The sequence below is a fragment of the Eimeria maxima genome, genomic scaffold (assembly GCF_000499605.1).
Source record: "Eimeria maxima Weybridge genomic scaffold, Emw_scaff1101, whole genome shotgun sequence".
Classification (NCBI taxonomy): Eukaryota; Apicomplexa; class Conoidasida; order Eucoccidiorida; family Eimeriidae; genus Eimeria; species Eimeria maxima.
Window position 1 is genome coordinate 1 of NW_013564126.1, and position 11,879 is coordinate 11,879.

The 11,879-nt window shown below is 52.9% G+C and overlaps 4 protein-coding genes across 4 annotated transcripts; 2 read left to right on the forward strand and 2 right to left on the reverse strand.

Moving 5' to 3' along the window:
• Window positions 1–151: 151 nt before the first annotated feature.
• Window positions 152–2,466, reverse strand: EMWEY_00048510 (hypothetical protein, conserved; the record flags this gene model as incomplete). The annotated part of the gene is made up of 5 exons (XM_013479385.1): window positions 152–261; window positions 734–813; window positions 1,181–1,297; window positions 1,480–1,617; window positions 1,821–2,466. Coding segments are annotated over 5 exons (1,091 nt in total), but the record flags the coding sequence as incomplete, so codon positions are not given.
• Window positions 2,467–3,105: 639 nt separating this feature from the next.
• EMWEY_00048520 (3-hydroxyisobutyryl-CoA hydrolase, mitochondrial precursor, putative) lies at window positions 3,106–6,186 on the forward strand (the record flags this gene model as incomplete). The annotated part of the gene is made up of 8 exons (XM_013479386.1): window positions 3,106–3,631; window positions 3,978–4,115; window positions 4,368–4,441; window positions 4,643–4,769; window positions 4,949–5,010; window positions 5,263–5,433; window positions 5,553–5,917; window positions 6,099–6,186. 8 exons carry the CDS (start codon window positions 3,106–3,108, stop codon window positions 6,184–6,186), a joined length of 1,551 nt encoding a protein of 516 aa, XP_013334840.1.
• A 1,598-nt stretch (window positions 6,187–7,784) lies between these two features.
• EMWEY_00048530 (GTP-binding conserved hypothetical domain-containing protein, putative) lies at window positions 7,785–9,747 on the forward strand (the record flags this gene model as incomplete). The annotated part of the gene is made up of 2 exons (XM_013479387.1): window positions 7,785–8,936; window positions 9,160–9,747. 2 exons carry the CDS (start codon window positions 7,785–7,787, stop codon window positions 9,745–9,747), a joined length of 1,740 nt encoding a protein of 579 aa, XP_013334841.1.
• A 1,187-nt stretch (window positions 9,748–10,934) lies between these two features.
• EMWEY_00048540 (hypothetical protein) lies at window positions 10,935–11,624 on the reverse strand (the record flags this gene model as incomplete). Its single annotated transcript, XM_013479388.1, has 2 exons — window positions 10,935–11,262; window positions 11,530–11,624. 2 exons carry the CDS (start codon window positions 11,622–11,624, stop codon window positions 10,935–10,937), a joined length of 423 nt encoding a protein of 140 aa, XP_013334842.1.
• Between the last annotated feature and the right edge of the window lie 255 nt (window positions 11,625–11,879).

The following is an 11,879-nucleotide window of genomic DNA, read 5'->3' on the forward strand; positions in this document are numbered from 1 at the left end:
ATATATATATATAATATATATATAATTTTATGCGTTCTTATACAGACAGGGCATATACTTCAGAATATATACGTAAAAATATCGTGTTCGTGTGTCTGGAAAACGTCAGAAGATGCGCTCATGCAGGATAGTGGAGTTAGGCTGTACTTACACCGCAACTAGTGGCGTTGCATCCCCCTTTTTGGAGACAAACTCGCAGGCCCAGGGGACAAACTCGAGAGAGACAAGACAGGCCATGTCGAAGTTGGGGACGTCGAATATCTGTAGAGAGTAGAAAACAACAAAAATGGAGCAAAATTCAGCACGGTAACAAACAAAGGCACCGACAAAATTAACCAGACAAAGATAAACAAGCGAACAAAGTCAAACAAATAAGCAAACTTACACAAACACATGAAATTAAACAAACAAACAAACACACACAGAAACACAAGCACGACAAACAACACAAACAAAACAAGTTAAACATCCAACATGTTTGTTCGTTTGCTTGCTCACCACGCGAACACAGCCGACCAACAACCGAAAAGCCCAATAGAAGAATAGGTAAACAAATAAAATGAAATACACAGACAAAGGAGGAAACAAACAAATACACAAAACATTAGCGCGAAGCCAAGAAGTCCCAATCCAATCCAAGCAAGGCCTTCCGTGGATTCGGTCTTTACTGCAGCCTCCTCAACAGCAGCAGCAGCAGCCAGAAGCATCAGCGGAAAGCAGCAGCTTTGCACACCCTAAGGGTTTTGTCAGCTCCAACACAAGCTGCATATGCGCCTCCATCTTCCCGTGATATGCAGAGGGAATACAGCTCGCCTGAAGAGCATCACAAGACACAGGTAGCTGGGTAGCTGGGTGGCTGGCTAGGAGGCTAGCTAGGCGGCCACCTAGCTACCTAGCCGAAGAGCAAAACTAGCCAAGCAGTTCGCTCTGCACAAGACAACGCGTCGCTCGCTCCCACCGTAGCATATGGCTATCCAGCTAGCTAGACGAGCATCCAGCCAACTAGACAGAGAAACAACTTGGCATCTAGCTAGGCAAACAGCTCGCCAGCTCTCTAGATAGGTAGCTAGCTGAAGAACTATACAGAATAATCAGAGAACTAGCTGAGCAGGTACACCGGTAGCCAACCAAAGAGCTAACCAACTAGCCACCTAACTAGTTTGCTGAGGGGCTAGCTTACCGATGTGAGCCCTGAAGTGCTTCACGAATTCAATTCCTCCTTCCTTTTGAATCCAAAACTTAACATGCCCATCAACAGAGCCGCTCAAAATAAAGCGGTGTGCAGCGCTCGCCACCACTGCAACGAACAAACCATAAAACCTACCCTAAACCGTAAACAACAAACCCCAAATGATGTACTGCAACTGCACGGTGCCTTCAATGCACCATACTCCTGTTCTGTTCTTCTGGGAGGGTGGGGGACTCATCTCCAAGCACTTGTTAGGATTTAGGGGTTCGGGATTAGGGCTTAGGATTTACCGAAGGTAATTTGCTCCCTGTGCATGAAGCTCTTGCTGTACCTAGTGGCACTTGGAAGCTGCTGCAGCAGCAAATCTTCGCACCGCAGGCGGCGCCGCTTCCGCTGAGGGGCGGCTGTGGCCTCAATGGGCTTCGGGCCTGATACATACAAACCCTACACCGTGAACCCTAAACCTATTATATGTACTCAAGAAGCACGGGAAGGCCTCAAGACAAATCGAACTCACAGTCTAGACGGCCTAAACCGGCAGAACGCTCCTCGATATGTTCTTTAGGAGTGCCTTTGTGCAAACCTTACACCTTAAACCATACACCCTAAACCATAAGCCATTCTAACGCACCAAAATCATCGTCGCTGCTGCTGCTATCACCATCGACCTCAGCAGATTCTGCTGCAACTGGCTGGCCACCGCTGCTGGCACGAATGTTGCTGCTGCTGCTCTGGCCGTTGGTTGTATCGTCGTCGTTGCTGCTGTCGCGGCTGCTGTCCGTGTCCACCCGAGGCGTTTTCGAAGAAGCTCCTTCCGTAGTTACGCTGCTGCTGCTGCTGCTATTGCTCTTGCTGCTGCTCTTGCTGCTGCTGCTGTGTTTGTTGCTGACCTCTTCCGCGCTGCCGCTGCTCTCGCGGATGTTGCTGTTGCTGTTGTTGTTGCTGCTGCTACTTTTACCTTCTCTGCTGCTGCTGGCTTGTTTGCTGCTACTGTGATGGTGCTGATGATGGTGATAGTGGTGGCTGCTGTGTGACGCATCTGCGGACCTGCGGGACCCAGCCCCGTCGTTGCTGACGTTGCTGTTGCTGCAGCTGCCACTGTTGCTGCTGCTGTCGTTGTTGTTGCTGCTGCAGTTGCTGTGTTTACTTCTCCCCTTGGGGTGTTTGCTGTTGTTGCTCCTTTCTTTTTGCTGCAGCGCCTCCTCCTCTAGTGAACGGCCCTTGCCGCTACTGCTGCCGCTGCTGCGGGTGTCACTGCTTGGGTGATGATGCGGCATTGTCAAGGTTCTCCAGCGTTTGCACACTCCAAGCCCCAAACCCCAAACCCTTCAAGAGAAGCAACAAGTATCCCCCTGGCGCACGGCTCCTCATGTACCAGTCGCAAATCCGTGGGTTGTAGGGTTTGGGGTATAGGGACTAGGGACAAGGGCTTGGGCCTTCAGCTTGAGGAGAAGGTCTTTGTCTGCACCGCTTAATAGTCCCTCAGTGACAAAAGAGAACAAATTGACTGTTTGCTGCTTACCTTTTTGGGATTGAAGACATCTAGGATCTGCTGCCCGTGCGGTGGGCTTGTACGGTTGGGGCCCCCAAAGTCCTAACCCTCAACCATCATCCTTAGGTTAGCGAGAGGCTTATCAGTCGGTTCGAATATGTTTCCAGTGGTAAGTATTTGAGGTTTAAGGAAAGTTTAGGGCTTTGGGTTTAGGGTTTTGCAGCGTAGCTATAACGCTGGGGCTCCTCGTGCTGCTCGACTTCAGAGCAAAGTGGAGTCAACCTAAACACTTAACCTTAATCCTGCTCCCACAGGAGGGTACGTTAGGTGGTTTACTAGGATTTTGGCATCGTGAACTACTGTGACTAGAGGGGTTAAGGTTGAGGATTTAAGTTTATGATGTGCTCCACAGCGCTGCGATAGTATGAAAGCACTACGCGGCGGACTCAGGGCCAACACCAACGTACGCCTTGGGGGGCTGTGGGGCTTCTCGCCTCCTGCAGCAATGCCTCAGAAGCGGCTGCAGAACCAGCAGCAGCAGCAGCAGGAACAGCAACGGCAACGAACGGGGCAGCGACAATCACCCACGTGTGTGCCTGCTGCTGGTCGGCCGATGGGTATAGCTAGCGGCGATAGCACCATCAACTCAGTGAGATGCAGCAGCAGCGCCACCACAAACAGCAATAACGAAAGCAGCAGCAGCAACGGCAACAGCAGCAGCAGTACCTCGCACAGCTTGGCGGGTGGCGATTTACTAGTAGAAAAGCGTCGGGGGCCCCTTGGAGGGCCCCCCGTATATACCGTGACTCTTAATCGTCCGCGGCGCCTCAATGCTTTGTCATTACCCCTGCTGCAGCAGCTGCAGCAGCTGCTGCTCTCTATCGAGCAAAAGGAAGCAAAAAATGCTCTCATAATCCTTAGAGGAGAAGGAAAACAAGCCTTCTGTGCAGGTGAGTTCTGCTGCATGCACACCTGAAACCTCAAGTAAACCCCGAGGTTAAAGATGTACACTGAGCGCCACTTGCTGCGGAGCTATTGACAACGGAGGCAACAGGTAGAATTGCCGCTACTTCCGCTGCATTTGCACCCTCTTCGAGTCGCAGCAATGAGAGCTTCTTCGGCTATCGACGGGCAGCAGCAGCAACAGGCAGCAGCAGTAGCAACGGCTGCCACAGCCGAATCATTACCTGTGTGTCTCTGTTTTGCAACTGCCTTTGCAAGGAGTTTCCTGTTGCTGCTCTTTGTGCTGTAGCTTCTGCTGCTGCTGCTGCCGTGCACGTTCGGGTGTACATACAGGTGGGGACGTCCGGGCCATTGCTGCAAGCAGTTCAGAGAGTGCCATTTCTTTTTTTTCTCTCGAATATTCTTTCGACTTGTATTTGGCGCAGCAGCAAGGGCCACCAGTGGTTGCCCTTTGGGACGGCATTGTCTTCGGTAAACCCGAACCCCAAAACCCTAAACCTTAAACAGCGACAAAATTCCACCACACTGGCAGTGTCAGCGACACAGACGAATGCCGCAGCAGGGGAAACAGCAGAAGTAACAGAACCAACTATAGCAGCGGCACGGCAGTACCAGAAACAACAGCAATAGCAGCACTAGCAGCAGCAGCAACAGCAGCAACAGCAGCAACCAGTAGGTCATTCACCGTATCGTGGATATCTTAAACCGTGAGTGCTGCTGCAGGTGGCGGTGTCGGGTTAACCGTTCACGGGGGTCTTCGTGTATGCACAGAGAATACCTTGTTCTCAATGCCAGAGGTGCTGCTGCTGTTGTTGTTGCTGCTGCTGCAACAGGTGCTGTTGTTAGGCTTGCTGCCGGTGTTTGTGTAGCTATTTCTTGCGGCAGTAGTATACGTCCTGCTGCTGCGGTTGCGCTGCAGATGCTGGTTTGTTCCCGCTGTCTTGCTTCACATTCTGTTGGCTGCCTTTGGTGCTGTTGCTGGTGCTGCTGCCATTTAGGTTCACATTGGACTGTTCCCGGACGCGGGAATGACTCAGGCCTTCGCGGATGTGAGGCCGCGCGGCCTAGGGCTGTTTCTTGCCCTCACAGGGGAGCGACTAAGAGCAGCAGACCTCATTCAAACAGGTGTGTTGCAGCTGTTGCTGCTGCTACGATTGCTGCTCCTGTTTTCGATGCAGCTTCTTCTGCTGCCCTTGTTGCCATGTGGCGGCTTTGGCCTGCACCATGAGAATTTCTGCTGTATGTGCTTCACCTAACACAAGTTGCTGCTGCGGTTGCTGCTGCTGCTCCTGCTTGCTCTCCAGGGTTTGCAACGCATTACCTGCCATCTGCCCACCTCCCCGAAGCCATTGCTCGCCTTCAGGAAGTGCGCACTCTAAGCATGAGTCGTAAACCCTACAGGAGGTGTCATGCACTCTAGTACAGCAAACCTTAAACCTAAAACCCTTGTTAGGACGGCATCTGCTAAGCAGTTAGCTGCAGCATGGACTTTGCGCATCGACGGCATACGAACGTGTATGGGTTGGGGTTTAGGGTTTAGGCCTGAGGGTCATAGTTAAGGGATTTTTCTTAATTTAGGTCTGAGGGTCAAGGTTAAGGGATTTTTGAATTTGCTTAGGGGCCCCCTCCCCGTGCCGATCCCAAGTCTTGGGCCTCCCGCGTCCTCGAGGAAGTGCGCAAGGGGGCCCCAACGGGGGCCCCTGCAACGCCACCCGAACAAGAACGGCTGCTGCAGCCTCAATTCCTGCAGTTCTTAGAGCGTTATTTCGCTAACGCTGAGTCGCTTCAGGTAGGGTTTTAGTGTTTATGTGCTAGATATGTTGGGATTGGGCTTAGGGCCTTATCAAGGCTAACGGCACGACTGCACTAGCTAAGGTTTCGGGTTTGTGGCTGAGGGTCTACGTGCAGAGCCTTGTGACCGCCTTGGAAGAGAATTCCAATTGCTGCAGCTGGTGCCGCAAAACCCTCAGCGAAATGCAGCGCGCCTGTCCGCTGTCCCTCGCCGTCTCTTTTAAAGCCATTCGAGACAGAGAGAATGCCACAGCTGCAGCAACAGCAGCAAGAACAACGACGTCTGCTCGTGGTGTCTTGGAGGGGACACCCGTCCCAGGGCAACAGAAACAGCAGGAGCATCAGCAGCAGCGGCTTCAGCTGCTGCGCGAGGCCTTACAAGTTGAGTTGGTGTTGATGGGCAACATGGCGGCAGTTTCTTGTGCAAATTTTAGAGAAGGAGTTCGGGCACTTCTCATAGACAAAGACAAAAAGCCCCAGTGGTAAGCAAACTGTATTGATGCCTGTCGGCTCAGCTCCAGGAAACCTCCCGGGGCCTCAGCCATCATCTGGTCTCGCCGTAGGAGGGTTTAGGGTTAACAGGGGGCTTCAATTTAGTGTTTGGGATGTGACGTAGGGTTTTTTAAGTATAAGTATATCTGCATCTGCAGCTTGGGTGTGCAGGCAGCCCAACAGTCTGAAGGGAGTTAGCGAAGATGCGGTGTCACAACTCTTTCAGTGGAAAGCACCTCTGCCCTTAGCGCGGCTTTGAGGCATCTGCAACGGCAACAGCAGCAGCGGATGGCAGCAGGAAAGACTGGTTGACTCCTTTTTAGCTGCTGGAGGGAGTATACACGATGAGTGTGCACCTGCGGATTCCTCCAGGGTCTTAGAATTTAAGGTTTAGGTTGTGCCCCCCAAAGCAGCCGGCAAATACCTTGCCTCTGCCTATAGAGACGGAGGGCTGTGGCCTCTTCCCGCTGTTCGCTGCCGCTGTTGCTGCGCCTCCCAAAGTTTGCTGCTGTAGAAGGGGCATATCCACCCTAGTCTTGTTTAAACGCAGCTGGGAAGGAGCAGAAAACATTGTGGGGCTGTAGAAGCAGATGCTGCTGCTGCTACCGAGCGGAGATAGCAGTCCCTTGCTGCTGCTTCTGTGGCTAGCAACCTTGGAGCGAAGCTCAAACATAACAATTAAATAAGCAGCAGCAGCAGGAACGTCACCATCAACGGCAGCAGCGAATGGAGCAGCAGTGTCAGCAGCAACGCATGAATATAATTTTTTAAGTGTAAGGCGAAAATACGTACATACAATGCAACACAGTATGACATGGATTGGGGGTTTTGCTTGACCCAGTGTATGAATGTCGATGTAACTGCAATACAATAAGACACACCCCTAGGGCCGCGTCCATATAAAGTAATATAACGCAATAAACACAAATCTATTCAGGTATTTGTCCGATGGAATCTGCTGCCTAAAATTCGCTCGGCATTCCAGGCTGACGGCAGTCGCACACCCGGCTAACCCCCCGGGATAATGTAAAATTTGAAAGGAACGGATATGTGTGGACTTCTAATCGTAACAATTTAAACAATTTAGAATATTCTGAGGGGCCAGCGCCAACGAAACTCCTGTGGAACTTCGTGGCTGTTGGCGCGCCCAGTCGTTGCTATTTGCTGTACATCCCTGAGGTGTACATGCAACGGGAAAACAGAAAGAGACTCTTAATTTGCATGCTAAATAAATATTATAACTAATATTATTTACTGCTTTACACCATTCTCTGCGGGCCTTGTTTACCGCCGATGATACTCTGCGGTGACGACCTCAAGAGGGCCCCACTGGGGGGCCCTTGGGGGCCCTTAGGGGCCCCTGGTTTACCATCAAAAGGGGGCCCTGAAGGGTCCCCCCACGCCCCCCTAGGGTTAAGGAGTTCTTCTCGGAAAAACCGAAGTAGACCATCATGTTCAAAGCATGGTCTGGTTGTGTGCTCGCTAAGCGTGCAGCAGCCGATGCACCGAGTTTAGGGTTTACGGTTCGGGTTCCGTTGTGTATGGCTCGTCGACTGCGATATGGAGAATCCAGCTGGAGAAGACTCACTGTAGAGGGGTAGGAATCACCTGGGCCCTAGGGTGTGGTGCACGAGCAGATTCTGTACACCTCAGCGTGCCTCTTGTGCTGCAGTTCATTTCTAGCGGATGCAGCAGCGGCATTTACAGCTCTTCGTGCTAGTAATCTCACTGCCGCTGCTTCTGCTGCGGCCTTTGCCTTGCACTGCTGCTGTTGCTGTTGTTGCATGTGGCAGCAGCATCCACCAGAATCCTTGTCCGTCTGGCTTTAGAAAACCCCTCATCCCTGGGTTTGCCGTCATGAGGGGGCCCCGTGGGGGCCCCCGCCTCTCTTCGAAGGCGGCGTCCCGCAGGCTGCGAAGCAGCTCCCAAGGCTCCCCTGCAGCGAAACAGCAACAGCACCAGTTACAGCAGAGGCAGCAACAGCAGCGGCAGCAAGCAGATGCAGCAAGGCATGCCGCTGCTTGTTCCTCCTCGCAGGTGTCTCTTGGAGAGGAGACGGATATTTCAAGAAACACCCTTAAAGGGCTCTTCAGTGGCCTGAGAGAGCTAGACGTGCTCTCTGCCTTCGCTGGGCCCCAGGGGTCCCTCACCAAGCCCGTACTGGGCGTACCCATAGCAGAAGCGGTTTCCAAAAGCAGCAGCTGCAGCAGCAGCAAACTGCAGCAAATCCTCAAGGCGGGGGACTACAGCCGCCTCAGGCCTTCGTTCTTGGGGTCATTCTTGCTGCCTGTACAACCCACTGAGCAGCAACAGCAGCAAGCCAATAGCGGAGGTGCTCCTGAGTACGTCGCCTCGCACTGCTTTCCTGCTGCTGCTGCTGAAGAAGACGATGTGGCAGCAGCTGCTGCAGCCGATACACCTCGGGGCACCCTGAGGGAGCGGCTGTTGCAGCAGCTGCTGCAGGGGCTGCTGCAGCAGCAGCAGCTACCGGAGATTGCCGTAGCTGGGCGCAGCAACGTAGGCAAGTCTTCGCTTATAAATGCCTTCTTCAAACTGTGCAGCAGCAGCAGCAACAACACCAGCAACGGCAGCAAATTGCCACACGCCCGTTCTTCTCGCACCCCTGGCCGCACCCAGGCCGTCGATTTCTACCTCTTCAGCGTTGCTGCAGCATCTACCCAGCGAAATCAGCACCAACAGCAGCACCAACAGCAGCAGCAGCAGCTGCTGCTGCAGCGGGGGGCGCTTGTCCTTGCAGACCTCCCGGGTTACGGTCATACCGAAGGCATATCCCCGGAGAGGGCGTGGCAGATATCTCGCACTTTGGAAGTGTATGTACAGCGTAAACAGCAACAGCAGCAGCAGCTGCAGCAGGTGCTGCTGCTTATTGACGGCAGGCGAGGCATGGGGGCCCATGATGCTGCACTCATGAGGCTGCTACTGCAGCAGAAAATCCCCATAGCAGTTGCCATCACAAAAGAAGACAGACTGAGTGCTGCGCAGTTCGTGGTCCGTTGCTGCTGCTGCTGCTTCTTCTGTGGCTGGCTAGCTGTTGCTGTTGAGCTGATGATGCAGCTGTCTGCTGCTGCCTGGCTGTGTGTTGCTGCTGCCGCCGCTCTGGTTGGTCTACGGCCCTTCGACTTTTGAAACTCGCTGCTGCCGCTGTTACTCTCTCTGCTGCTGCTGCGGCTATTAGTGGTCCTGCTGCTGTGGCTTCTGCTGCTGTGTGCAGGAGCTGGTGGAGAATCTGTCGGCTTACAAGCATCTCGTGCTGCCTCCCTATTTGATGAAGCTGCGGATGAAGCTACTTTTGGAACAGCAGAGGTGCAGCAGCAGCAAAAACAAGGGGAGAAGCGACGACTGCAACAAAAGCAGCAGCAGCAGCAGCGAAAACGAGGAGAGGGACGACGGGGGCGACGACGTCTACAGTAGCAGCAGAAGCAACTGGAGCAGCAAAAGTGCCTCAAGAGGAAGCCTTTTCAGCAGCTTTCGGAGTCCCTATGCCTCAGATACACCCGTAGAGCAGCAGGTTCAGCAGGAGGAGCGGTCCAAGCAGCAAGTTCCGGTCTTCCTCGTTTCTGCCCGGACAGGCTCCGGTATAAAGCAGCTGTGGCAGCATGTCTTGCGAACAGCAGCAAAAGGGCCCCCCAGGGCAAACCTAGCAACGGCGGGAGCAGCAGCAGCTGCAGCAACACCAGCTGCAGCAGCAACAGCAGCCGCAGAGCAACCCCCCCCCTCATTAAAGCGACGCGCAGAGATGTCGCGACGAATGGCGTTGCTCTTGGCTGGGCCCGAGCACATGCCAGACGACTGCTTCTAGCAGCAGCAGCAGCAGGTGTATTGCAGTGCGATAATGCGGCAGCAGCACCAGCCCCGATGCTGCTGCAGGTGCAGCGGCGGGCTTTAATAGCAGCTTCTGCGGTTTAGATGAAGAAACCCATGGGCGCTGCTTTACGCGCTGTCAGTACACCACAGAGTTGCTTCCGCTGCAGCAGCATAGTCCGTCTCCTTCATGTGCAATAACTGTCTATGCCCTGCTCTCCTAGACTGCTCTTGCTCCCCCAAGTACGGCTGCAGCTGCTGCTACCACCGTTCTAGCAGGTACTGTTGGTGTTTCTTTATGTGTGTGCTCGGATGTGGCAGCTGCGTGTGCGTTAAAGGTGTTGGCCTAGGTGCCCTCTTGTGTGTCTCCTTTGGCGTCAGCCTCAGTGTATCCTTAGGTGCCTTCGTAGGCGTCCCCTAAGGTGTCAGACTTTGTCTAGCTTTGTCAGGCGCTCTTCAAAGAATCAGGAGGAGGAATAAGAGAACATCGTAGCAGTTTGCATGTTGTACGAGCTGCCTCTGCCCCCAAGTGTTCGCATTTCTGTCTTGCCGTAGCTATCTGCCTCTCTGTTGTTTGTCTCTATTAAACTATCTGCCCCTCTTCGACAGTTTGTCTCTTTTTAACTGTGTCTCTCTTTTAGTTGTCTGTCTCTTTTTAGCTGCCAGTTTCTCTCTTGGTTCGTTTCTCATTACGTTGTCTGTGTGTTATCCTTGAGGTGTCTCTTTTCTCGCGCGTTTCTTCTGCAGCTTGTCTCTCCTGCAGCTTGCTTCTTCTACTTCATCTTTAGTTTAGTTTATCGTTTACCTTTAAATCACCACGTTTAAATTGCCTAAAAAGGAAACAGCTAAAGTGAAATAAACTACACTAGATACAGAAGGAGCAGAGAGGCTGAGAGAGACACAGAGAAACCAATCCACAGGCAACCCCACTGGAGAACAGCAGCGGCAGCACCTGCTGCTGCTATGTGCTGCTGGTGCTGTCTTCGGGCAGCAGCACCGCAGCAGCAAAAGCGAGCAGAATCAGATACAGATACTGCAGCAGCAGACCATCTACTCTTCCACAATCATCTCTGCTGCTTGAGTGTGTGCTGCTGTTGTCGCTGTTGTTGCTGCTGCTCCAGTTTGAGGCTCTAGAGGCTTTACGCCGTTTGCAGTGGTTGCCGTCATTTCGTCTGGTCATGTTGTCTATTTCTGCTGCCGCTGCTGCTGTTGCTGTTGCTGCAGCAGGGCTTGCTGCTGCGCGTGTTGCATTTGCTGGTAGGCCTCAAATGTCATAGAGAATTCCCCTTGGCCCTGTGTCTGCGCCCTAAGGTCGGAGATGAAGCCAAACATGCACCGCAGAGGGACGCGCGCAGAGACACAGACACTCTCTCCTTCTAGCGTACAACTGGAGACGTTCCCCTCGCGTCGGTTAAGCAACATAAGAGCTGCTGACTGCATCTCCCTAGGCACCCGCACCTCCACTACCATTAAGGGCTCTAACACCACGGGCAGACTCTCCGCTGCAAATGTCCTGCACAACAAAACAAAACCAGCAGCAACAGTAGCACAAACTACAGCAGAGGGAGGAGGCCATTATTTAGAGCCACAAAGGCATATATTTTCTGCGTAGTATCACATTCCAGTGCGTTCAAGGCATGCATACATTTAATGCTGCTTGTGTTATAGTGTTGCCGCTGTCGCTGCTGCCGTCTGCTTGCAGCAGATCCTACGCTAAGCAGAAGCAGCAGCAGCAGCAGCAGCAGCAGCAACAGCAGCCTTTCTTGTGCTTTGGGCTCACCGCAGGGCCCCCGCAGCAGCCAGGCGGAAGGCTAGGTCACTTGAGTCCACATCGTGGGCCTTCCCCCCTTGGAGAACGAAGCGGGTATTGACCATGGGGGCCCCCAAGAGGGGTCCCCGCTGCGCTGCCTCTAAGAAACCTCGTTCTATGGAGGTGATGAAGTTAGGTGGTATTTCGTTGCCAACCTGGTGCCCGTTGTAGACAAAAAAAGCACAATAAATTAGATTAAGATGCAACACAAATATAAAATACGGACAATAGCGCAATTAGTACAAAGCTCGTTGATAATAGTTCATAGAGGGTTCTGACTGCACGGCTCTAAGTTGCTTTAGAAATACCACATACATGCA